This window comes from Rhinatrema bivittatum, chromosome 11 (genome assembly GCF_901001135.1).
Source record: "Rhinatrema bivittatum chromosome 11, aRhiBiv1.1, whole genome shotgun sequence".
Classification (NCBI taxonomy): Eukaryota; Metazoa; Chordata; class Amphibia; order Gymnophiona; family Rhinatrematidae; genus Rhinatrema; species Rhinatrema bivittatum.
The window spans coordinates 35,170,114-35,197,540 of NC_042625.1; the positions used below are offsets into that span (position 1 = coordinate 35,170,114).

At 44.2% G+C, this 27,427-nt stretch overlaps 1 protein-coding gene across 2 annotated transcripts in view; it reads right to left on the bottom strand.

Annotated features, from left to right (window-relative positions):
- Nucleotides 1-27,427, bottom strand: part of SBNO1 (strawberry notch homolog 1) — a 156,823-nt gene that overhangs the window by 113,877 nt on the left and 15,519 nt on the right. Inside the window, exons 3-10 of one of the 2 annotated variants that reach the window (XM_029619764.1) lie at nucleotides 18,141-18,444; nucleotides 11,266-11,310; nucleotides 10,069-10,169; nucleotides 3,551-3,647; nucleotides 2,824-2,984; nucleotides 1,588-1,721; nucleotides 1,112-1,202; nucleotides 698-859 (exon numbers count right to left, since the gene is read on the bottom strand). In XM_029619764.1, coding sequence (XP_029475624.1) covers nucleotides 698-859; nucleotides 1,112-1,202; nucleotides 1,588-1,721; nucleotides 2,824-2,984; nucleotides 3,551-3,647; nucleotides 10,069-10,169; nucleotides 11,266-11,310; nucleotides 18,141-18,444 — 1,095 coding nt within the window. The remainder of the gene's footprint in view (nucleotides 1-697; nucleotides 860-1,111; nucleotides 1,203-1,587; nucleotides 1,722-2,823; nucleotides 2,985-3,550; nucleotides 3,648-10,068; nucleotides 10,170-11,265; nucleotides 11,311-18,140; nucleotides 18,445-27,427) is intronic. The other variant, XM_029619765.1, reaches the window with a different exon arrangement.

Here is a 27,427-nt window from a genome sequence, read left to right on the forward strand (position 1 = left end):
AATGTATCCCTAGCGCATCCATGACTGTACACGGGTTAGGAAAATGGACGCTGAAATTCAGCACCTGTTTCCTAACCTGACCACCAAGAATTTTTTTTTTTCTTTTCATGTTGCTTTGTGGTTCCTCCTACTTAAACGCAATGATATCAAGTCTGAGGAACCACAGAAAAGCAGTATTTTCTGCTTTTCTGTTCAGGTTTTGGGGTGCCTCAAAAATCAACACCAGCTCCAGGGTTAGGATTCATTTTTGAGAGTTAAAAATGTGTACCTTATGCGCACTTTTTTTTTTTTTTTACATAAATACACACACACACACACACACACAACAGGGGTACTAGCCAAGAGCCTCATCAACATGACATTTACATGTGATGAGTGTTATTAGCTACACGTTGGTTTGGACGTGCTGCTTGCTTTATTGCATCAGGGGTTATGGACGCACATCCAAAACACGTGCCCAACTGCAGGTCAACTTGTGCACTAACCTGAGCGCACAATATTGTAGTGGCCTGATTGTTCATACAATCTTAGCATGGGTTTTGCATTGTATCTATTACAGAAATTAACATTCAAAAGTCTACCTGGAAGAGCTACACTGATAATTAGCACGTCATATGGCTTCTGCTGCAACTGTGGCTTTCATTTTATATTAACTCAGGGTAATAACCAAAAAGGTTAGAAAGCTGAAAAAGGATACTGCTCCATCAAAGTCATCGCCACACCAGTGCAAAAGCTGCTTTAGCCTAGTTTTGTATTTACCACCACTCTGACTTTCACCAATCAGAGAAGAATAGGTAGCAAATATCACACCTTTCTTCACACTTCCATTATGTTTGGAAGAAATTTTTCCATATTTAAACTGCAAAGGAAAAAAAAAATCTTGTTACTTTGCAAGCATGACTGCAGACACCAAGACCAGCATTTTCAAAGAAAGTCACATTTAGAAGAGCTGTGAGGTTTAGATTTTACTTCTGTATCTGGCAATATTGGTCAGAAAACTTTACAAGCATACAAGACAGAAAAAGGAGGCATTCTTTCAAAGCCAAAAAAATGTTAAACAGTGAAAAAAAGCTTACTGCTAGTTTAACAATAACAAAATATATATGCAAACCTTGTTTAGGGAATGGACCTGAATATTTTTGGCGCCAATGTCTCTCAAATCCCTTTCAGCATCATACTTCAAATCGTTTGACACACTAAACCTGCCAAAAAAATTCAAATTAGAGACTTTAAAATCTTGCATAAGTTGCAAACAGTTCCGACTTTCGAGAGAAACAGTTAATGAATATTAATGATAAAATGCTACATCAACTCTGAAGTGCCAAAGCAGAATATTAATCAGAAAAACAAATCTAGATAATTTAATCTTAATTATTCTGAAGAACAAACATATGTGGCTTTAAGACCTCACATGGCCATCTCTGCCACAAATAAACCAAATAACTAAAGCAAAAACAATAAATAAATTTTCAGCCAAGTGTTATAGTAAGCATTTAATGTATTAGGCTTTGCTTAAGAGTCATACATTTAAGGCAGTACACCACAATGAAACAAGAAATATTTTGGGTGCTTTGCCGAATCGCTTACCATACTGATCTTTTTCTACCTAGCAGGTAGTTTTCAAAGATAATTCCAGCTATGGTCCTCCCTTTGCCCACACCTGCACCATCACCTATTAAGAAGCCAGCTCTGTCTCCATTAGGAAGGAACGTTTCATGTTGCTTTAAAAAAAAATGTAAATTACCAAGAGTCAATATCAAAAACATAAGCTACAAATGTCTTTTACTCATCTAAAAAATGAAAAGATGTAAAAAAATAATAAGATAGAAACCATGCAATCAGAAGAATTAGGTTACAATATCAATACACGGAGTTCTATGCTGTGTAATAGGCAAGAATTCCAAAATGTTCAGACTTTTTAAAAAGGCCTTGCAAACAAATTGGCCCAGCTAAAATGCACCCTCCCTAAACTAGTACTGCAATCCCATTCAACACCAATGCTTGTACGGGGACAGCGCCCACATCTGCTAGGAGCAGAGAGATACCGAATGACTGAGGTCACTTCAGGTGCATATCTAAGGTGGTGACAGCTTTGAAATATACCTATCTGCTAGCTGGGGAGCATATAACCCATTGGTCCTGAGCCTATCTGGCTACACACTAGGAAAAAATCAATTTCTCTTGAAACTAAGAGTTAATTAGAACTGGAAATAGGGCTAGCTTGGTGACGCGTGCTGTGCACTGCTTTGCAGCAAGTCTCCAGTTTAAAAACCGGAGTTAGGACTTCTCATCCCCAGGCTGACTGAGCATCCTATGATAGCAACATTCATCTAAGTTACCATGCAATGACACCTAGTAGCCAAATTTTGGGTTCATGACTAGAGGGAGCACACTAGTGCAAGGCTCTTGGCCAAAGGGCTGTCACTGCAATGATCAGACTGGGTATGTTAAACAAGTGTGTGTTTGTGTGTGGAGGGGCAGGGGCACACAGCAAAATTATATCGTCTCTGGGAAATTAGGAATGAAGGTTCATGGTCAGCTCTGCTTACAATTAACCTAAAGCTCAAAACATTGAGGAAAATGCTGGGTAAAACAACCACAACTCGCATCCAACCCTAAATGAACTAGGTTATACATGTCATAATTTAAAAGTCAATTTTGTAAAACTTTAACAAAAATACAGCTTGGCTACACTGTTTATATTAGGAAGCTAAAACCTGTTGTACCTGTTAAAAATTAAACTGAAGTACAACTGACAAAAATGCAAGCAAACACAAAAACTCTTCCCCTAGGAGCATTTGAGACTACTCCAGTGCCAGGTACCTGAGCTGCATATGTAACGGCTTCCAACTGTAGTGCCGAGAGCCAACCATTGTCGATTGTTTCTTCGGGTATAGTAGCCTGGAACCAAACGTCGGCAGGTGTTACACTGGACAACGAGCTCGTTTCTACCACAGGATCAGGATGGCGCAAACCTACTTTTACTAATTAAAGCAAAAATAAAATTTGCATACACACATCAACTAGGCCATCTTGCTTTAATATTAATCATAATAAAGCTTGAAAATCCACAGAAATATTCTAACGTCAAGGTTAAATCTTATAAAACATTAAAATAAAAGGTCCTGAAAGCACAACTTTAAAGACAAAGAAAATCCTGAGCTGGCCTTTCATTCACCACAATATACTGTACAGAATGACAATTCCCAATCCAGGTTCTCAAACCAAATGCAGATTTTTCTGTTTACAAAATCTGCCCCCAAAAACCCAGGCTGGTTTGCAGTCTGACTATAAAATTTGGGAAACAAAAACCCAAACCTGAAATTCAGAGGGTCTGGCAACATACATCCCACAAACTCAGCTTGTCTGTCCAATTTAAACATACATTTTGATCTCCAACATAGCAAAACCTACTATAAGCAAAAAGTAACAATTTCTGAACTATATAACCTCTTTTTCCTTATTCTTGTACTCTAAAAACTTCAGACACCATGAATAGATGTGGTTTGGTGAAAACATAACCTGCTTTTTAGGAGGAAGTCATTCTTACACTTTATTGGCATATATTCGGCATAAGTCTCCGCATGGCCCATTTCTTCATCCTCCTCCTCTTCTGGTTCATCCTCCTCTTTGAGTACGGAGGTTTTCTACAACACAAAACATGCTCCATTTAGGAGAATAGGAAATGACTGCACAGTCCTCCAAAATTAGTGGCATCTCATTCCCTTCAACTGCTCAGTCACCAACTAAGTGAAGACAAATAGGAAGAGGAAGCAAGAAATGCCACTATGGAGCTCCATTTCTAACCTTCCGGCCTGCTTTTAAACAAATGGACCAGAATGAAACAAATCTCCCAATCCATCCTTATGCCTCCTTCACAGCAAAACACTTAATATTAAAAGTGCAAACAAGAGAGCTAGTCCCATGGCTGTATCATGCACTGCCATATGGGAGATCGAAGTTTTATATCACATATCTGCCATACCCACTGGCCTGCTAGTCAGATCATCATTCGTAGAGTTTTTACCCAAAGCATCTGAATTACCAAGGGGAAACTGAACAGGGATACATGAACCCTGGAGGTCTCTAATCCATGTTATGACCTTGCTTAATCTCTGAGGCACTAGAAGCTAATCTGAGTTTATAGCTCCCAGTGAAATGCTCCAAGTTCACCCTAAAAATAGCCACTGCTATTACCAGCATCATAGAATGGGATAGACAGTTTTTGGGTACTTGCCAGGGGTTCTTATGGCCTGGATTGGACACTGTTGGAAACAGGATGCTGGGCTTGATGGAACCTTGGTCTGACAGCAAAATTGCTTACCTTGTAATAGGTGTTATCCCAGGATAGCAGATGTAGTCCTCACATATGGGTGATTAGCAAGCTACAGGCTGAGTCATATTTGTAATGGACCAACAGCATACAATTTGTGCAACTGGTGTACTGGTGTACTGTTGGAAAAAATGAGGCAGCCTGAATCACAGCAGGTTGGATGTAGAAGGAGTTGGGATTATGTTGGAAACAAGTTCTTCAAGACAGATTGTCCGAAGGTCAAATCTTGTCCAAACAGTAATGGGCTGCGAAGGTGTGAAGAGAACTCCATGTTGCAGCTTTACATATGTCAGCTATTGGCACTGAACGATAGGTGTGCTACTGAAGTTGACATTGCTCGTACTGAATGTGCCTTTACTCGCCCTTGGAGAGGGAGGCCTGCTTTTTCATAGCAGAACTCTATATAATGTGAAAGCCAAAATTGGAGAGTGTTTGTTTGCCCACTGGCTTACCCGGTTTGTTTATATCATAAGAAACAAAAGAGTTGAGAGGATTTTCTGTGGACTACAGTGCGATCCAGGTAGTAAGCAAGTGTGAGGTTTTGGGAAGAATGTGGGCAAGACTATGGATTGATTAAGTGGAATTCCTTAACTATCTTGGGAAGGAATTTTGGATGTGTACGGAGTACCACTCGATCATGTAAGAATTTTGTATAGGGTGAGTATGTGACAAGTGCTTGTAACTCACTAACCCGTCTAGCAGATGTAATAGCTATTAGGAATATAGATTTCCATGTAAGAAATTTATCATCACAGGATGCCATGGGTTCAAAAGGAGAATGCATGAACCTTGTCAAAACCACAATTAGGTCCCATTCTGTGACTGGTGGTTGTATAGGGGCTTTAAGGTGAATTAAACCTCTCATAAACCTACTAACAAGAGGTTGCACCGATACTGGTGAATCCCCTATTGTATGATGGTAAGCTGAGACTGCACTTAAATGCACTCGTACTGACGAGGTCTGGAGACCAGAGTCTGAAAGGTGACATAGATAGTCTAGAAAAGAGGATGTGGGGCAGGAAAAAAAGGGTCAATACTTTTTTGTGTACACCACATGGTGAATCTTTACCACTTAGAATGATAGTTCTTCCGAGTCGAGGGTCTACGTGAAGCTACGAGCACTTGAGAAACCTTGGTTGAAAGATTGAATGATTGCATGATCAAGCTTTCAACATCCAGGCTGTCAGCAATAGGGATTGAAGGTTGGGATGGCGCAACTGGCCCTGATCCTGAGTTATGAGAGTGGGTGCTGTGCCCAGGCGAATGGGTTCCCTGATCGAGAGATCATGGGCAACCATACCTGTCGAGGCCAATATGGGGCTATGAGTATCATGGACCCCTTGTCCTGTTGTAGCTTTACTAGAGTCTTGGTTATTAGCGGTATCGGGGGATATTCGTATAGAAGGCCTGAATTCCAGTGGCAAGCAAAGATGTCCTTAGCTAACTGGTTTCTCTGCTTGTGCAGGGAGCAAATGTTGACCACTGTGATTCAGTTCTGATGCAAAGAGGTCCACTGTTGGTTGAGCCCAACATTGAAATATCCTTGTCGCTACTAAAGGATCCAGGGACCACTCGTGAGGTTGCAATTGACGACCGAGATGGTCTGCTATTACATTGTGAATGCCCGCCAGAAAAGTGGCCCGGAGAAACATGGAATGTGTCAGGGCCCAGCCCCAAATTTGTGTGGCTTCTTGACAAAGGAGATACGAGCCCATACCTCCCTGTTTGTTCAGGTAGCACATGGCAACTGTGTTGTCGGTTTGTATTAGAACAGTCTTGTGTGAAAGTCAGTCCTTGAACGCATAAAGTATAGCTCGAAGCTCCAGGAAATTGATTTGGAATGTTGCTTCAAGTTTTGTCCAAGTACCTTGAGTCTGGAGATTGCATATATGAGCTCCCCAACCTAAGGTGGATGCATCTGTAGTTAAAGTCACTTGTAGAACTGGTTGCTGGAAAGAATTTCCTGCTAGCAAGTTTTCCTCGTTTGTCCACCAGAGAAGGGATAGACGTAACTGGTGGGTTATCTGGATTTGATGTGACAGTGGTTGAGTGGCTTGGAGGCATTGTGTTCTCAATGTCCATTGAGTTACTCTCATGGCTAATCTGGCCATGGGAGTTACATGTACCATGGAGGCCATGTGACAGTAGCGTGAGGAACTGATGGGCTGACGCTCTGTTCTGTGCATGCAGAGTTTTTGCTAAAGTCAATAGAATGTGTGCGTGGTCTTTTGGAAGGAAGGCCTTGGACACGGTGGTGGTCAAGTCTGCGCCGATGAATTGAAGAATGCGAGATGGTAGAAGATGTGATTTTTTGTAATTTAGGAGAAATCCCAATGAGTGAAGTAGTGTGATTGTGCATGTCAGCAAGTTGAGTGTTCCGTCTCTTGATCGACTTTTGATGAGCCAGTCGTCGAGATAGGGAAATACATGGATGGTTTGTTTGCGCAAGTGAGCCGCTACCATAGCTAGACATTTTGTGAATACCCGTGGTGCTGAGGCAAGGCCGAATGGTAGAACTCGATACTTAAAATGTTGATGTCCCACCAAAAAGCATAGGTACTTGCGATGAGGAGGAAATATTGGAATGTGAGCATATGCGTCTTGAAGATCCAGAGAACAGAGCAAATCTCCTGTTTGAAGAAGAGGAAGAATTGTATCCAAGGAAACCATCCTGAACTTTTCTTTCCGTAGAAACTTGTTGAGTTTTTGAAGGTCTAGGATGGGACGAAGGTCTCCGGTTTTCTTTGGAATGAGGAAATAACAGGAATAGAATCCTCTGCCCTGCTGAGGTCAGGGTAAAGGTTCTATAGCCCTGGCTCTCAGGAGGGTGGACAATTCTGTGTGTAGAAATGTGGAGTAATGATGTATCCAATGTAATCCTGGTGGAATGTCGTTTGGAATTTCGAGAAAATCGAGATGGTAACCATGAGATACAATTGAGAGTACCCACTGGTCTGTGGTGATGCTCAACCATTGGGAATGAAAATGTGAAATCCTGCCTCCTACAGGAAGGTTTGGAAATGAATTTGAGGAGTGACTGCTGTTCTCTGGCAATATCTCAAAATCCTGATGCAGGCCCTGTCTGAGGAGGAGGTTGAGATCTAGGAGCTCTAGGTTGCCTAGTCTGGCTCCTCTGAGGTGGTCTTGATTACCTGCTACGAGTTGCTGGAGGATAGTATTGTCTTGGACGATAATATGGCCATCTGGTATCTTTTCTAACAGTTCGTCTGGTAGAAGGTTGTGTTTCTGATGGAGCAAAGGATAGCCGTTTCAAAGTTTCAGAATGCTCCTTTAACTGCAGTACAGCATCCTGCACATTTTCTCCAAAAAGATTCTCCCTTACAAGGAAGGTCAGCCAGCTTTTCTTGTACCTCTGCCCTAAGGTCTGAAGCCTTGAGCCAGGCCCATCTGTGAGCACTAATGCCCGTTGCAGCCATTCTAGATGAGGTTTCAAAAGCATTGTAGGCCGCACGGACTTCGTGCTTTCCTGCTTCTAAATCCTTTGTACATGATGCTTTGTAAGGATTCTTGATATTGTTGAGGAAGTGAAGTTGAAAATTCTTGGACCTGTTTCCATAGATTACGCTGATATTGCGTCATATATAACTGGTATGATGCAATTCTGGAAACTAACATAGATCCTTGAAACATTTTACATCCAATCGTGTCCAAGAATCTCTGATCCTTCCCTGGAGGAGTAGATGAGTGTGGCCTGATCCTTTTGGGTTTTTTCTGAGCGGATTCGACCACTACAGATTGGTGCAGCAGTTGAGGTTTTTGGAAACCTGGAATTTGCTACACAAGGTAAGTAGCATCAGTACGTTTGTTGACTGGTGAAATTGTGCAAGGATGTTTCCACAATCTGTGTTGCAATTCCACGAGCACTTCATAAACTGGTATTGCAATAATGTCCTTAGGAGGATCCACAAATTGAAGAACCTCTAAGGTTTTTTGCCTGGTGTCTGTTTCTGTTACCAGTGGAAATGGAATGGTATCTGCCATTTCCTTGATGAAATTTGAGAAGGAAAGGTCCTCCGGTGGCGATTTCCTTGTCTCCTGTGGAGGGGATGTATTAGACAATATGTCCTCTGAGGAGGTGTCAGTGTCTCCATCATCCCAGACATCTGGAGAAGAATGTCGTGGAGGAGTCATGCGAGGGTGGAATGGCAGCACCAAAGGTATCGATGGATTGAATGGTGGCATCGATGAAAGGAGAGATGAAAAAGATGGTCTCTGCTGCGAAATCCCCAATGGCCCCGGGAGTGGATCGGGCATCAGAGGTGGAGGTTCTGCACCCGATGGTGGCGGGCACACCGGCAAGGCATCGATAAGGACATCAAGCTTAGCTAGCATCGGTGCTAATAAAGAAAGATCCGGCATCGACGGCGGTGTTATCTGTGTCGATGCAGGAATCGGCATCGGAGTCTGTAAAACCAATGGTGCCAGTGGTGGAATCGGCATCGGTGCCTGTATTGGCATTGACTTCGGCATCGATGGCATCTCCCGTAAAGCTTCCAGGACTGCCTGGCGGATGAAACCGTCCAGTTCCGCCCTAATAGCTGGTACGGTCAGAGCAGCTATAGGGGGTGGCAGTGAAAGCCCAACCATCGGTTCCACAGAGCCCTGTGGACTCGTGGTACCCAGCACCGATACCGGTGGGGATGGCCTGGGAGTGCTGGGCTTCGAAAGCCCCAAGGAGTCCTCCATCCAAGGTTTCTTTGACACCGGCTCGATGGAAAGCGGTTGTGTATCGAGCACCGGAGTCGGATCGGGAATCGAAGGACGACAATGTCGATGCCTCTCACAGTGTTCAACTACCTTTGAGAGTATCGAGGTGGATTTGACCGACAACCGAGAAGAAGTCGATGATATTCGATCACATTTTCCATCTGGTCGGCATTTGTTTTTATTACTAACTTTTTTGCCGCTCCAGCCGGAGATGACTGCGTGGACGAAGTTGATGGTAGCAATTGGAGATGAAAAGGATGCTCCATCTTTTCCAGCACACTGAGGACATGTTAAGACGTCGTGTTTTTCGCCTAAACAAAGTACACACTCAAGAGTGTGGGTCCGTAATGGACATAGTGCGATTACATTTAGGGCACTTCTTAAAACCGGTGGCCATTGTAAAGGCCGGACAGCTGTCGACGGCCTTCTGACTAAACTTTTAGTCAAAAACGGTCCCATCGAAAAATTCTTTTACCGATAAAATAAGAAAGGGAGATCCTTGTCAAGGGATAACTTTTAATAGTTTTTCCGCTAAGGAAAATAAATTGTGGTAATTACCATAGAGGGCTCTCTGACCACGAGGCTAAAAGCAGTGCAGAAAAAAGAAGACTGAAGGGAGACCCCTGTGGCTCGAAGAATTATGGCATGCTGGGCATGCTCAGTAGGCTCACAGCCAGTCAAAAGTTTCTAGAAACTTTGACAAAGTTTTCCGCTATAGGGCTCCGGTGACGTCACCCATATGTGAGGACTAGCATTCTGCTTGTCCTGGGATAACTAGTATGGCATGTTCTTAAAAGGGAGGAACCTCAAGACCTGAAATTCATTCTAAATCTCAACTAGATCGAGGGCACAAGGGAAGCATAAGAAGATCCAAAATGTGCCTTATGTTGTCTTGATTTTATACCCTAACCATCTTCTCATACCTTTGTAGCACTAGAGAAAAACAAAACATATAGGATCCTGGAATTATTTGCTCGAGCTGCATCACCATGTGTTCTAATGCTTACCATAGTGGGTGAAAAACTTCTCATTTTAACGTCATCATTGATCCATATTCTTGTTACATCTTTGCTGGACAAGTCTTTTTTAGCACCATTACTTAAATCAGCTACAAGAGAAAATACTCATATCATTAATCTTTTCTTATACAACACAACAGGCTACAATTTTTCAATGTATCAAACCATGAAACCTCTAAAGTAACTACCTACCTTCACACTCTACTGTGCATCATATCAGTGGTGTCAAACTCACTGGAATGTTGGGCCAGACTGGAAAATTTTTTTTTTACTTGAAGTGGGTTGATGTGGGGATAGAGTGAGAGTTCCCCCACTCCGATCTTGTGTTTGGCCAAACTCCTGCTCTTCCCTCTCAAACTTGGTCCTTGGTCTTACCCTCCCCCAAGGTTCCACTCAACCCGTGAGGTCTCTGATCTCCCCTGCCTCACCCCCTCCCCGTTTGACCCATCCAATCCCCACGTTCCCGTTTCACCACTCAGACCTTGAATGCTTACTCTTTGCTGCTTCATACTTAAGAGAGTCTGATAAGCCCCTCCCCCAGAAAATTTGTAGCCACCAAGCAACATCAAAGGAGTGCACCATGATGCTGCTGCAGGCAACACTAGCATGGGGAAGCGAGGTGTGGACCAAATGAAAGCTTCCTGGCCCATGGCACCTGTGTTTGACACCTCTGATCAACATCTTTAGTAGGGTACCAGTGACAGGGATTAAAAAGCCATCACCCCAGTGAACTACGTATACAAAGAGTGCTAAAAGCAAACAAGTTTCAGCTGCCATGGTTCCTTTGCATGAGCAGAAAACCTATACTATCAAAATAGTGGCAGAACTGGGGTTATTAAAATGAATAGGACCTCATGCTGCTGGTAAGCAGTAAGTTACCCAGGTCTGCATCCACCCAGTTTCACTGAAGTACCATTAATTGCATTATATTTTCCAGTTCCTTATTTTAGCCAACTGTAGAAATATCAAATACTTCTCAATCTGTAGGGTACAAAACTGATATTCTGAGGAGTGATGCGATCTCTCAACTTCTCAGAGAACTGGAAAAGCAGTTTAAAATTAAAAAAAAAACAACAGTACGCGTCATACAGGATAGTCAGCAACTCCACACCTTTTGCATTAAAAACGTGAGCACAAACCCAGTTTCCCCAGTGAAAGTTAACTGCTTATTAACAACTTTCTTACCTGGTGTGGTGGCATTTACCACTTTAGAAGACAATATAATAATTTCTGTAAGAAAATCAATCATAACTCATCCACCAAGATCTTTAGTTGAACTGCTAAACAAAATATGCACAAATAAATCACTTTATCTTATCTGAAGCAATTATAAGAAATCTAGAAGGAAAAAAAAAAACTACATTTACTACAAGCAGGGTGGCTCAAAACTGATGAAGCCTGAAGGAATTTTTAAAAAATTGAAATAGAGAACCTGGCCATGGTGAGACTGCATCTTGAATACTGCAATTCTGATCACCGCAACTCAAAAAAAAGATAGTTGCACTCTGAGAAAGTGCAGAGAAGGGTGACCAAAATAAAGAACATAGAACGGCTGCCCTATAAGGTAAGGCTAAGGAAGTTAAGGCTGTTCAGTTTCCAGAAGAGATGACAGGGGGGGGGGGGGGGGGATAGGATAGAGATCTATAAAACCATGAGAGGATTTGAAAAAAGTTAATGTAAATTGGTTATTTACTCTTAGATAATAGGAGGACAAGGGGGCACTCCATGGAGTTAGCAAGTAGCTTATTTAAAAATTGAGGTAAATTTTTTCATTCAGCGCATAGTGGAATTCATTGCTAGAGGATGCGGTTACAGCAGTTAATGTAGCTGGATTTAAAAAAGGTTTAGATATGCTCCTAGAGAAAATCCATAAATGGAGAAATGATTTACCTGATAATTTCATTTTCCTTAATGTAGACAGATTGGCTCAGGACAAATGGGTTTATGCTCCCCTGCCAGCAGATGCAGACTGAGTCAGGTTTCAAAGCCGACGTCACCCTAGATACATCACCCTAATACTTGAGGGCTGCAGTGACCTCAGCCCTCAAGAATTTTCTTCAAAAGCCACTGTGGACATACTATCGAAAAAAAACTTGATTAAAAAAATGTAAAAACGGATAACTGTAATGGTACACCACCAAACACTGAATCCCAGTAAGACTGGATGTTCTTCTCTAGGGACTGGGCGACGGCTTACCCGTAATCTCTTGGAATCTATATCCACTCCAAGGGTGAATCCCTGCCACCGTTCTTGGGCAGCCGGGGGCAGTATGCCGAGTCCATCTGTCTACACTAAGGAAAACGAAATTATCAGGTAAGTAATTTCTCCATTTCCTAGCGTATAGCCAGAGACTCAGGACCAATGGGAAGTACAAAAGCTACTTCCGATCAAGGGCGGGAGGCTGCCTGTATGTCCAGGTGTTAGAACCTGGAGAAGGTGTGCAAGGAGGACCTCGTCACCGCTCGGCAGATATAGACAGGGGAACAGCAGTCGCCCAAGAAACTGCCCGAGTCCTGGTGGAATGAGCTTTAACCTGAGAACGTAATGGCTTTCCTGCCTCCAGATAGGCTCCCATGACCATCTCAATCCAGTGAGCTATGGTAGCCCGCAACGCTGGTACGCCCTGCTTCCTTCTACCATGAAGGAAAAATGGACGGTCCATCTTTTGGACCAGTTCTGAAGCTTCCAGATACTGCACCAGAAGTCTAAGACATTCAAATGACAGAGGCGGTATTCCTCTACGTCCCTGTGCTTATCTAGGGAAGGCAGCAAAAATGGACTAATTCGAATGAAATGCCGAGACTACCATGGACAAGAAGGATGAAATGATATGAAACTAACGCTCCTGGAGTCATCCAGAGGAACAGTTCCAGACAAGACAATGCGCCGAGCATACAGCCACCAGGAAACCCATTTTCAAGGTTAATAAGCGCAATGAAAGACCGCACAGCAGCCGAAAGGAGAGCCCCACCAAAATTTCCAACAGGCAACCATAGGGGTTCACCCCTTTCAGAAAATGGGCCACGTCCAGATAAGCCGACAGGGAGATTCAGTTCTCACCTCTGAAACAGGAGAGCCCCGCTACCTGACCTTCAAAGAGTTAAAGGCCAAACCTTTATTCAAGCCGTCCTATAAATATTCCAGAGCAAATGGGATTTTGACTGCCCGAGGTGGGACACCACGTTCCTCACACCAGGCCTCACATTCTCCCCAGACCTGCATATACGCTAGGGATGTAGAAAACTTCTGAGCATGGAGTAAGGTTTCAATTACAGCTGCAGAATAACCTCGCTTCAACAGGAGAGTCCTCTCAAGTGCCAGACCATAAGACAGAATAGAGTCGGATCCTCGTGAAGGACCAGTCTCTGCTGTAGCAGTATCTGTGCAGGGGGGGGCCTCCAACAGGAGTCTCTGAATGTACGCACACCGCAGATGCCTGCCTGTCTGGAGCAACTAAGTAGGACTAATCCCTTGCAGTGCTCGATTTGGTGAATGATTCTGCCCAGCAGGGGCCACAGAGGTAAGGCATATAAGCAACTTCTTCCGGCCGGTCTGAACGAGAGCATTAATCCCCAGGGACCACGGATCTCTGAGACTGAAGAAAATCGGGGAACTTTCGCATTGCGAGATATGGCCAGCAGGTTGATGGATGAGAGGCCCCAGTGATCTATCATCAGTTGAAAGGTTTTGGCCGACAACATCCACTCGCCTGGAACCAGACTCTCCCTACTTATAAAGTCTGCTTTAATGTTGTCTTTTACTGCGATGCGTGAGGCTGAGCTCATCTGTAGATTTATTTCTGCCCATTCCATAAGGAGTTCCATCTCCTGAGACACCTGCTGGCTATAGATTCCTCCCATGGCAGTCGATGTAGGCTAACATTGTTGCGTTGTCCGACACTACATGGACTGCTCGACTCTGGAGTCTGTGGCTGAATTGCAAGTACGCCAGCCTCACTGCCCGGGCTTCCAGGCGATTGATGTTCCAGAGGGCCTCTTCCTCCATCCAATGTCCCTGGGCCGCGAGTTCCTAACAGTGAGTTCCCCATCCCCAGCGACTTGTGTCCCTTGTAATAACTATCCAGTTCAGGGAGGACAGGGACACCCTACTGCTCAGATAAGCCTCCTGCAACCACCACTTGAAGTGAGAGCAGACTTCCATCAGTAAGTGGAGCCGAATTGAATAGTCTTGAGGCTGTGGGTTCAAACGTGACAGCAGCGAGCATTGAAGTGGGTACATGTGTGCTCTCACCCACGGCACTCCTTCCAAGGTTGCTGCCATCAAACCAAGAACTTGAAGATAGCTCCATACTATCAGACGTAGTGTGTTCATCAACTGACATCTGGGACATCAATTTCCATATCTGTGTGGTCGGGAGGAAGACCTTGCCCTGCCTGGTGTCAAACCAGACTCCCAGATACTCCAACAACTGGAAAGGCTTGAGACTGCTCTTGTCCTTGTTTACTACTCTGAGGTCCTGAAGCAAGGAGTTCACCCTGTTGGTCATCCAGAGACTTTATTCCACAGACTTGGCCAGATCAACCAGTCGTCCAATTTACAGGTATACCAGGTTTCCTTCTACTCTCAATATTGCCGCCACAACCACCATAATCTTGGAAAAATGTTCTTGTGGCGGTGGCAAAGGCCAAAGGACCCAGTACAGCAAAGCTTAGGACATGTTTGTGTTCTTCACAGATCGGAATATGTAGGTAGACCTCAGATAGGTCCAGGGAGGTTAGGAACTCTCCTGGTTGTACAGCCATTATCATGGAGTGTAAGGTTTCCATGCGAACATGACTCACATGTAGGTGACTCTTGACATTCATTCTAGGTCCAGGATGGGGCAAAAGGAATCTTTCTTCTTGAGTATGATGAAATAGATGGAAAACAGTAATCTCCACTGCCTGCTTTTTGTGCTGGGAGTGACAAGGAGACATGAATACATCCTGAGGACTGCTGTGAAATTCCAGCGCATATCCTTCTCATATAACTTCCAAGTACCCATTTGTCTGACATGATCTCAACCCACCTTTGGTAAAAGGTTCTGAACATTGGTGGGTAAAGTTTCGTTGGGAGGTTCGGGATGATCCTGAACCCGAACCTGCCCCTCTCTTGGGCTGGAGACTATGAAAGGACTGAATTCTTCCAGAGGGCCGAGACCTCTGAAACGTCGAGTTTCTGTAAGAGCATAAACATTGAGAGCCCCTGGCTCCTCATAGGTGAGGGGCATTACAACTGCTTCCTCTTATTTTCTGGTAGCTGGAAGACTGGAGATTCGCCCCATTTACTGGCCAGTTTTTCCAATTCATTTCCAAATAGAAGTGATCCTTTACAGAGCATCTTTGTAAGGATCTTCTTGGAGGTTGCATCAGCTGGCCAATTCCACAGCCATAGCTGTTTTCTGGCCGCTACCTCTGAAGCCACTTCTCTGGTTGAAGTACAGATTAAATCCAAGCCCGTGTTTGCTAAAAAGGCAGTGGCAGGTTCCATAGCTGCTCTGTGCTTCACCCCCGAGTCATCCACCTCCTGAGAGAAGTAGGTACGAACGCGCTACCAGGGCACAACAAGAAGCAATCTGTAAGGTCAATGCTACTGCATCAAAAGTCTGTTTAAGGATAGACTCCATCTGTCTATTGTGCACTTCAAGGCCACTCCTCCCTCCACCGGGATAGTTCGCTTAGAGACAGCACAGACCAGTGCATCCACTTTAGGGAAGTACAAACATTCTCTCACTGCTAGAAACAGTAGGTACAGAGCTTGTAACGCCTGGCCCACTTTATAATTTGCTACTGGGGCATTCCATTCCAGGTCAATCAACTCCTGGATTGCTTCCAGTACTGGGAAGTATCAAAAGGATATGCGCAAGGAAACCAATAGTATTCTTCTTTGGTTCCGTCAGATTCCGCTCCATAAACTCCCAGTGTTTCAGGGACTGGGAAACCAAGGCCAGCAATTCATCTCTATGAAAGAACCGTAACATAGTTCGATATGGTTCTAATCCTGAGGTAATTTTCCCTTCTCCAAGGAATCTTGCTCTTAAGTCTGTGCCATCAGGGTCCCACTAGGGATACCCTTGGTCAGGCAGGGCATGCCTAGACGTCTGCCAAAAGGACTAGGAGAAGGGGCCAAGCTGGGGTTCTGTCAGACAGGGGCGAGGAAGTAGACTGCACCTGTACAAAGGCCTGTAGTCCGAGGAAAATTTCCACCGAAGAAAAAGCCACTGGGTTCATGCCTAGCCCAGGGGGAACTAGGGTGGGCCCAGCCGAGTTTCCCTCTCCCATGGAAGACCCAGCCAAGGGGTTACTCAGATCCGGAGTACTTCCAGTTAACGTTCCAATCCATCATTTGAATGGAAGGAGCCAGGCTCAGCAAAATCCGGGGAGGCAAAATACCCTTGGGCTTCCTCACAGTGCTGACAAGTTGGAATCCAGATTCAGCTGAGAAGCAGCGCAGAAAGCAAGGCGCTTATGTTTCTTGGCTGCCGGCGCCATTGGTGGCGATAACTGTGTGTTCTATCAGCTCGTGCTTAAAAACTTTACAGTCACTAATTTTGAGCACCTGGACGGGGTGTAGCGAGGCGCATTCACAGCCTGTGCACCCGGCTTTTCCTGTATTCTGTGCTTACTTTATTGTGCGAGTAAGTACACACACGATGTTGTGTGTGCAGTAAGTGCACAGAGCCGACACTGCGCGTACTGACGTCTTATGTTGGGCAATAAGACACACAGAAGTACACAAGGTGGCACTGCCACAGCCTACCATGCGGTGGGCTGACCAAGCTTAAAGTGGGGCCTAGCCCACTAGGAGGCCTCTCAACCCAATGCCCCAACAGGATCGGGACAGATGTCTGTACGGTGCACTGAGCAAGGAGATGCAAAGATGTCTTACCGAAACCCCTCTTCTCTTTAGGTATATCTTCCTTCCTCCCCCCCCCCCCCAAAAAAAACTTACCTGCACTCAGCACTTACCGGCTGAGTACAAAGAATGTCTCCGGCTGCGGAGGAGAGGGCTCTGACTGTCACTGCCGCGCTCGGCTTCCTGCACCTGCTGTCTTTCAGCTGCTTGAGCAGGAAAGTCCATGCCGGGAACCAGCTACCAGACCAAGGAACACCTGAGAGATCTTGGAAATCGCCTCAGGAATTCTCAACTGGGGGAGAGACCTTTAGGTATCAGCGCAGGAGAGTGGGACTCAATTTTTTCTCCAATTGAAAAGTAGAATTTCTTCTTTCCAAAAGGTACAGCGATCCCCATAGGGAAAGCATTTCTACATTTGCTGAAGATTGAGAAAATCTGAAGGACTGAGGTCACTGCAGGGGTGTACATAGGGTGACGTCTGCTTTGAAACCTGACTCCATCTCCATCTGCTGGCAAGGGAGCACAACCAGTTGGTCCTGAGTCCATCTGGCTACACACTAGGAAACTATTAAATTAATAAGCAATAGTAGCTTGCGAATTATTTAATGTTTGGGGGTACTTGCCAGGTACTTGTGACTTGGATTGGCCACTGTTGGAAACAGGAGACTGAGCTTGATGGACCCTTAGTCTGACCCAATATGGCAATTCTCGTGTTATTAGCTGAGAAGATATATAAAATTCTTTGTACGGCAAACAGTTCAAATAATGCCAAAACAAAGGTTCTAGATTAAACATTACTTTTGTAGACATTTTCAATTGTATTCTTTAAAGAATTTCCTGATCATTTGGTTTATTTTTTAGATGGGCATCATGGTTTTGCTGGCAACAGAAAAGACAGGTTCAAGCAAGGTGTCTTGTACTTCCGAGGCAAAGGCGACCTGAAGACAGAAAGGAGCCCTATGGAATTTATTTTTTTATTTTATTTTTTTAAAGATTTTCTTTCCAGCCCACTACCAGCACAGATCCTCGGTTTAGCCAGCCTGATGAGAGAAGGGGGCATAGAAAAATGTCTTCTGTTTCGCCCAATGCCAATAAGACATCTCTAGCTCTTCTCACTACATTCATTTTCATCTCTCATATCAATTTCACAACAAATGCTCCCTATTTACTTTTCTGGCAGAGGTAGATGAGAGGCCATACTTACTGGCTGCTGTGGCGACTGGCTGGGCAATGTTGGGGGGAGGTTTAAGCTTCATTAGTTCATTAAGACTACTGCTTTTGAGCAAGTCCTTCAGCTGGACCTGGTCCTTTGCAGGGGCAGTTGTCAAAGCACTGCGAACTACTGTCCCTGTAGCAGGTCTTGCAGTTGTGCTGGTCTGAATGACTTTTGCTACAGTGATAGTCTGTCTGGTGGTTGCAGCAGGTGTTGATTTTGTCATCACTAACGTGTTTCCCAAAGCTGGAAGCTGGTTTATTTGATTCAGTACAAACGTTGTTGTTGACGGTGGCTGGAAACACAAGACACACATACATCTCTTAGGAATATGAAATATGGCAATCACATTCAATTTAAAAAAAAAAAAAAAAAAAAAGACAGATGGCGCCAAACCAAGTACCTTTCAAAATATAGCATCTATCCAGTTAGTAACCATGTACTCACACACTAACCAAGAGGAAAGACAGTATTTCCTGCAACTAGAATACAATAGCTCCAAGCAAAGGTAAGAACAGGGGACTATGAACAATGCATTATGGTTTGGTCCAATGAATAAGTCAGCACCCTTAACTAAACCATTATCTGCTCAGAAAGCCACACACCCAGTTAAACCTGAGCATTTAAAAATCCTGTCAGACTTCACAATCCTTGTCTTCCTTTTTTATGCTCTACTTTGTCTTGCTAAAGGCAGGATCCTACTATTAGTGGATACTTCCGACATATGACTGAGAACACACCATAATAAAGTGGATACGAGCCTGTTGTGAATCTCAAGGCCTTAGGTGCAGCACACTTAACAGATGTATCCATCATGATAAACACAGATCTGGTGTATTTTTTTAAAAAGGTCCTTAAAAAAGGTACACTAATACTCAAAAATCTTTTTCCAAAAACAGACAACTATGTAAGGATAATTCTACTGTGTGGAAATAAAATAAGTCTGCTTACCTTAAACTGTGTTTTCCATAGATAGAATGATTTAGCCATGCTATCTTAGATGATGTCATCCAGTGTCATGGGACGGAGTTATGTCTAAGCTCACAGGAGGTTTTCGCCTGTGCGGTTCCTCTTGCGTCTCTCGTGTGAGCCTCCTCAGTTCTTGATAAAACTGATTATAATGTAAACGTAGTAATGGCTGTCCAGGGAGGTGGGAAGGTTCACGTGGCTAAATCATCCTAACCACAGAAAATATTTTTTATGGTAAGCAAACTTGCTTTTTTCTGTTGATAAGCAGGCTTATTTAGTTAGCCATGCTGTCCTGGGAGTCCCAAGCTGAAGGTTGCTTGAGCTAACTTCTATGAGTAGTCTATAGTAGCAACCTAAGTGTATTGTGGATAGCCATCAAGTTCTTTGGATATGATGTAACACTACTGATCAAGCACTGTCTGCCACAGACTGCTGATCGAGACAGTAATAAGATGTGAAAGTATGAATGGATGGCTAGGTTGCTGCTTTACAGATATCCTGGATTGGAACATTATACAGATGTGCTAATAAGATTGCAGTTGCTCTAACCTGGTGTGCCTTGACTGCAACAGTTAGCATCGCAGCATGTGTGTTGTAACAGAATTGAATACAATGGATTATCCAGTTGTATAGCGTCCTTTTTGCTACTGCTTTCCCAGAATTATTTGAATTGAAAGATGAAGAGCTGAAAAGTTTATCTGATTCCTTTAGTCCTTGTTATGTAATAAGCCAGGGCCCTTTTGCAGGCTAACATTTGAATAACCTTTACCCTCCTAGTTATATGTGGTTTAGGAAAGAAGGTGGGTAATGAATTTGGTTCAAGTGGATCGCTGACACCACTTTTGGTAAGGAAGTCAGATGAGTATGCAGTAAGCCTTTGTCCTGGTGAGATTTTAAGCATGGGGCATAATTCACGAGGGCTTGAAGCTAAAGTGACTGCAACTAGGAAAAGTACCTTCCAGAGTTTCAAAGGAGGCTTCCATTAGCTGGCTGTACCAATTAGAATATATCTTTTCCATTTGAAAGCATGGTTCTTCCTGGTGGAAGGCTTTCTAGCTTCTATCAAAATGTCAGTGATATGAGAAGGAAGATGTCCTAGAACTTCCTGTTCAGTTTCCATGCTGTTAGCTGCAGGGACAAATACATCGGGTGAATGAGGGTCCCACTCTTGTTTTAACAAGAGAGAAATGTCCCAGACAAATATTGAGTGCTGACTGGATAGTTATACCACAGTTGTCTTGGTCACGCTGGAACAATAAGAATATTTGCTTTGTCTGAAATGCACTTTTATATTGTCTGAGCTATTGATGGAATTGGCGGATTTGCATATGAGTCCCCTTGCCAAAGAGATTAAAAATGTGTCTTGGGATATTCTTCGTTTGCTGGGGAGAACTGAGCAAAAATTGACCAGTTTCGCCTCATGTTTCGATGCAAATAGTTCTATGCATGAAAACCCCCATTGGTTGACACAATCTTCCACTATCGCCTGGTCTAGGGACCACTCGTGCATGTGGAAGATCCAGCTGAGTGTCTGTTTCCGTGTTTGCCAGCCCCGGAAGATAGGATGCCGGTAGGAATGTGTCGTTTTCTCTTCCCATTCTCAGATCTATACTGCTTCTTCAACAATGTCCTGGAACCAGACCCTCCTTTATGTAAAACACGGCTACTTTGTTGTCCATGTGGATCATTACACACTTCCCTTGGAGGGTTGAGGCAAAGGCGATGACAGTTTATAGCTCTTAATTCCAAAAACTTTATTTGAAATTGACTTTCCTTCATATCCCAAACTCCTTGTGTTTTGAGATGGAGAAGATGAGCTCCTCAACCTTCCTCTAAGGAATCAGTTGTGAGAATTAACTGGTTATTGGGGTATCTGAAAGGTGCTCCCATTGTGAGTACTGAGGGAGTTAGCCACCAAAATATGTGATCCGAATCCTCTTCGATATGGGGTGTCTGTGCTGATTCCACTGCGTCTTCAATCCCCACTGTATGTCTCATGTGAAGACCTGTGCGAGGGACTACATGAATTGCTGTTGCCATGTGCCCCAACACCACCAGAATACAGCACACCTCCGTAAAGGTTTGTTGGAGAAAGCACATAGCATTTGTGCCCTTTCTTCGGGAAGGAACACCCTGCACAAAGCATGTGAATTCTTGCTCCTATAAATGATGAAAGACCTTGACAAGCGTCAAGGTGGGATTTTTCGTAATTTATGATGAACCCCCAGCCCTTCCAGGCTTTGAATTGTCTGGAACAAGTGGTGACAGACGGCTGATCTGGAGACACTATAAGCCAATTGTCGCGATACGGGAAACTTCTGATTCCCCGTTTCCTTAAATAGGTGACAACTACCACTAGACATATCATGAAGACCCTCGGGGCAGAAGAGAGTCCACACGGGAGCACTTTGTATTGGTAATGCTGGTTCCTTACTTGGAAGCAGAGGTAACACCAATACAAACTATAAATGGGAATGCGAGTAAACGCATCTTTCAGGTCCAAAGAACGCATCCAAATCGTTGGGTTGGAGAAAAGGTAGGATTGACTCGGAGAAGTCATTTTACATTTCTATTTCTTGATAAATTTGTTGAGAGGATGAAGGTTCAAAATTGGTCAAAGACCTCCAGACTTTTTGGGGATGAGGATGTATTGGGAATGGTATTCCTTGTTGATGTAAGGAAGCAGGAGAGAACAGCTTGCCCGTTGACAAAGCAGAGCCTGCACTTCCTTATGCAGTAGGGGAATTTGAGAAACATCTCTCGTTGACACCACTAAGTGAGGTGTCTATGGGAACTGACAAAAGTTCAGATGGTACCCCTGGGAAACTATGCTGAGAACCCACTGATCAGTTTTGTTCTTGGACCAGGCGTGGAAAAGGAAAAAATAAACAAACTTATCCTGCCCCCAACATGCGATGGGTATTGAGAGTCAAAAACTTGGTTGTTTTTGAGATTGCTTCTTCTGCTGAATTTGGGTCTTTTGGCCTCTTTGTCGGCCCCTCCTTGAGGCTGTTTGAGGTCCTGCCTGTTGGTAAGGCAGCTGTCTATATGGCTGGAATCTATATTGTTTGTTGGTAGTACGACCACTTGTACTGGGGATAGTATTTTTTGGCTGTATACTGAGTATCCGTGTGTGAAGTTAGCAATTGTACTGCCACGTTCTGCTTTTTTATTTGAGAGACTGTCTCTCAGCTTTTCACCAAAAAGGTTGTCCCCTTTACAAAGGTAAGTTGGCCAACTTATCGTGCACATCCTCCTTGATTGCGCTGGAGTGCAGCCAAGCCATTCTTCTGGCTGCGATGAAAGACGCTGAGATCAGAGATTTGTCGAAAGCCTCAATCCACAAGAGGTGTTGGAAGCCTGCTTGCAGGTCCAAAAGAGATGATTGCAGTTGCTCTCCATGTTCTATTGAGATGAAAGGTTTAAGTTTTGGACATATTCATACAGATACTGTGTAATGTAGGCACCTTGGAATATTATGCACCCAAACTCGTCCAACAAACTGTTGTCTCTGCCGGAGGGGGGGGGGGGGGGGGAATTTGGAGTGCAATCTCGTTTTCTTTGCTCCCTTCATAGCTGATTTGACAACTATGGAGGCATGTGAAATTTGTACCATGTTATAGTGGGGGGGGAGGGGGGGGCACGCTCTCATCCTAAACATCAGGTCTAATTTCCTGGATGTGGCGATTATGGTGTTTGGGGGCCTTCCATGCCTTACCCATTAGAGTCAAGAAGTGTATACGAAAAGAGCTGTTGGCTCAGAAGGAACCTCCAACATTTTTAAAATGCCCATCATCTCCGCTCTTGGATCAGGTATTTTACGTTCTCGACTTTTAGGAGTGTACTCACCATCTCTAAAAATTTAGAGTAGGTAAAATCCTCAAGGTGAAGGTGGTTCACGAGGTTCAATGGGGCGGGGGCATCTGAGGGGATACCTGTAGAACTCCCCTGCGATGTTAGACGTAATGCTAAAGGTTAATTGTCATGCTTGGGGGAAAAAAAGATTAAGTGGTTGTGGGCTGGCCCTCTTGTGTGAAGGAGATCGCCACTGATGGTAGTGAATCAACTTCTTCCAATGTTATTGGAGAATGAGGGATTGGATAAGGTTGATGCGAAAAAAGGTTTGTGAAAAAATTCTTCAGGATAGAAGCGATCTGAGACATGGTCTCAATTGTCAAGGTAGTGGGGCAGGTGCCTGTACATCTCGTGAGGCTGCGCCCTCAATAGTGAACCCTGTGGTGAGTTGATCTTCAACCTCTACCTCCCAATGGAGATACTGCTGCCAAGAGAATGCTAGCATCTGTCTGAGAGCTGGCAGCTCCTTCAGTGGAAGTTTTGGCCTACTGTGTACGGGTTCCTGCAAGGAAGGGGGAACGTCTATGTTTGAGGTCCTACAAAGAGGTCTGAACTAGAAGAAGGAGATGAGATATGGATTGGAGATCCCTCTTCTCTTTTGAGATCCAAAAGATCAAGAAGAGACACAGGTGGTCTATCTTGCACCAGTTTGGGAGGGTGACTACCTTTTCCACTTATACTATATTTCAACAAAGCTTCCAGATTTGTTGGAGGGTCATGGCATGACAACTTTTTAACCATTTCCTGTGGTGAAGTTTCTACTGAATGAAGTGACTTGGCAGGCTTCCCAGTCTGCATCGAATATTTTATGCTCTGTCCTGCCGTCAGAAAATGTGCGAAGTTGATTCTTCCTTTTGCGCCAACTGGTGCAATTTGTCGAACTGTGACCTTTCCAACGCTATCAAGTGCATCAATCCCAACGGTGCATCTTGCTTCATCGAAGACAACACCTTCACTTGCGTCAGCTTGACAGATGCTTTTTTTTTTTTCTGTAGACTCAGACATTCATTTGCTATTGTCGACGCCTCCATGTGTGTTGCGTGATCTGATGCTTTTTCCCCTGTGTAAATGCTTCCCACACAGTGTTTTGCATCAATTGGTCTGATGGCTTCAAGTGTGCCAACCACTTTGGCATCCTATCATGTGATACATGGGGGAGGGTTTTCCCTCGGCTTTTTAAGGCAGCTTTGCCTTTTTTTATATAACATAGCTCTTTGGAATCTTTGCCCTTTTGGCTACTTCTAGCATCACCTTATCCCACCGATTAGGAATGTTTTATTTTTTATTTATTTTATTTAACACTTTTCTATACCGACCTTCATGGTAGGGACCATATCAGGTCGGTTTACATCAAAAAGGGGGAACTGTAACGAAACCGTAGGTAACAGGAAGAGCAAAGTTACATTCAACAAAGGAGGTAAAACTTGGAAGCAAAGACTGCTGGAAAGAAAAGACTAAGGAACGAAGTGCTTAGGATAATAATAACAGCTGATTTAAGAGTCAGGGTAGGCTCTTAGATCGAGCTTGGGGATAGTAAGGGGATCCATTGTTCATGATGGCTTTTTGTCGTCTAATGAGTGTTTTACTGGGTCCAGGCTGTGGAACTTAGGCCCCGGTGATGACAGAGTGGATCTGCCTTTGTGTGGAGATGGTGCATAGGGTCCGGATGCCTCCCGAAGACACAGGATTTTGGCAGCCCTCTGCCATTGAGCTCTAGGGGGACATACTTCCACAGTCCCAGCAGGCCATCTGATCATTGAGGGACCAAGGCACAAATAATTGTGCCCAGTCACTTACATTTTCCCCTACTGGCAGTGTGCTTGAATCCAGGTGTGTCTGGCATCGTACAAAAGTGCTGTTTTATGAACAAAATTTCTCTCTCACTCCTCTGAGAGATTCACTGAGACTTATTCGTGTTCAGCGCAGAAGAAAAAGAACTGAGGAGGTTCACACGAGATGCACAGGAAGAGCCGTGCAGCAGAAAGCTTCTGCGAGCTTAGAGAGACAGCTACATCCCGTGATGCTGAATGATATTACACAGGACAGCATAGCAAAACACAGAGACCCTGAAGTCTGTGTCAAGTAAATTTGGCTGTTCTACACAAGGAAATATTGTTCTTTTAATGAAAGTGAGATACTGACAGTTTCATACTTGTCTAACAAATCACTGCAGCTTCAGTCTCTAGGCCTTGCTCTAATGCACCATGTAACAGACTAAAATGAAACCCCTAAAACACACCTAGATAAATGATCTTTTTAATGAATGGGAGATAAGACTTCATATGTAGGCATTTTTTAAATTTTAATATCAATCTTAAAAATGTTTAGGGCAAAAGGGAGGGAATATTTATTTTGTTATAAGGGATCACATCTAGTTGAAAGTTCAAAAGCTGGTAACTGTCTGAATAGCTATGAATGGAGAAATTACTCACCTGATAATTTTGTTTTCCTTACCTTAGACAAGTGGATTCAGGACCAATGGGTTATGATCCCTTGCCAACAGATGGAGACAAGTCAGATTTCAAAGCTGACATCACCCTAGATATACCCCTGCAATGAACTCAGCCCTTCAGTCTTTTTTTCAAAAGCCACTGTGGACATATTGAAAAAAAAACAACACACCTTGATTTAAAATATGATCAAAAACGGATAACCATAACTGTACCCCAGCTGCCATCCGATCTAGGGATCGGATGGCAGCTTACCCAAAATCCCTTGGAATCGATATCCACTTCACGGGACAATCCTTTGCACTGTTCTCAGGCAGCCCTGGGTGGGATGCTGAGTCCATCTGTCTACATTAAGGAAAACAAAATTATCAGGTAAGTAATTTCTCCATTTCCTAGCATGTAGCCAGATGGACTCAAGACCAATGGGATGTACACAAGCTACTCCCGATTGGGGTGGGAGGCTGCCCGTGTTCTGCTTAACACCACCCTTCCAAAGGCTGAATCCTCTCTGGCCTGTATGTCCAGGCGATAGAACCTGGAGAAGGTGTGCAAGGAGGACCATGACACCACTTCTGCCCATGAGCCCTAGTAGAATGAACTTTAACCTGAGAAGGTAGTGGCTTTCCTGCCTCCACACAGGCTCCCGTGACCACCTACTTAATCCAGCAAGCTATGGTAACCCACGAAGCTGGTTTGCCCTGCTTCTTTCCATCGTGAAGGACAAACAGGTAGTCCATCTTTCAGATGAGCCAACAGGCGGATTCGTTCACCTCGGCCATGAAACAAGAGTGTGCCGCTACTTGGACCTTCAAGGAATTAAGGGTCAAACCTTTATTCAAACAGTCCTGCAAAAATTCGTTAGTGGGATTTCGAGCGCCCAAGGGGGACACCGAATTCCTCGCACCACGCCTCAAATAGTCTCCAGACCCACACATACGCTCGGGGGCCAGATGTAAGCCAAAATCAAGATGGATCCTCGCGAAGGACTAGTCCCCGATGTAGCAGGTCCCTGTGCGGAGGGAGGACCAGGGGGAGTCTCCACCAGGAGTCGAATGTCCACATACCACAGACACCTGGGCCAAACTGGAGCTACTAGTAGGACTAATCTCCTATTGTCTTAAATTCTGCAAATAACCCTGCCAAGCATGGGCCACGGAGGGAAGTCGTATAGCAACTCTTCTTCCGGCCAGGTCTGAAGAAGAGCGTCGACCAAGGACCACTGATCTCTTCTGTGACTGAAGAATCGGGGAACCTTCACATTGAGAGACGTAGCCAGCAGGTTGATGGACGGGAGAGCCCAGCGATCTACTATCAGCTGAAAGGTTTTAGCCAACGCCCACTCTCCTGGATCCAGATTCTCCCTGCTTAGAAAGTCTGCTCGGACGTTGAATTTTTCTGTGATGTGGGAGGCTGACATATATAGGCTTATTTCTTCCCAATCCGTAATGAGATCTATCTCCTGTGACACTTGCTGGCTCTTGCTTCCACCCTAGCAGTTGTTGTAGGCTACAGTCGTTGTGTTGTCTGACATTACATTGACCACTTGAACCTAGAAGACAGGGGTAACACCCCTGCTCAATTGAGCTTCATGTAGCCACCACTGGAGCAGAGAGCACACGCCCCTTGGTAAGTGGAGGCAAATCAAATAGTCGAGACTGCGGGTTCCAACGTGACAATAATGAGTGTTGAAGTGGTCGCACGTGTACCCTCGCCCATGGCACTACCCCCTGGGTTGCTGCCATCAAACTGAGAACTTGGAGAAAGCTCCCAACCATCGGGCGTATCATGCTCATCAACTGACACACTTGGGACATGTTTTAAATTGTTTGCTCGACCTTTGGTTATTTACAAGAACTACTCAGAAACTAATTTACTCTACTACTCTTTATTGGTTATCATTCATAGTATTATTTTATATTATTCTATTATATCATTCACAGCATACACAACATATGAACAAAAAATGAAACTGGATATATAGTTAAGTGGCAAAGAGTAATATAT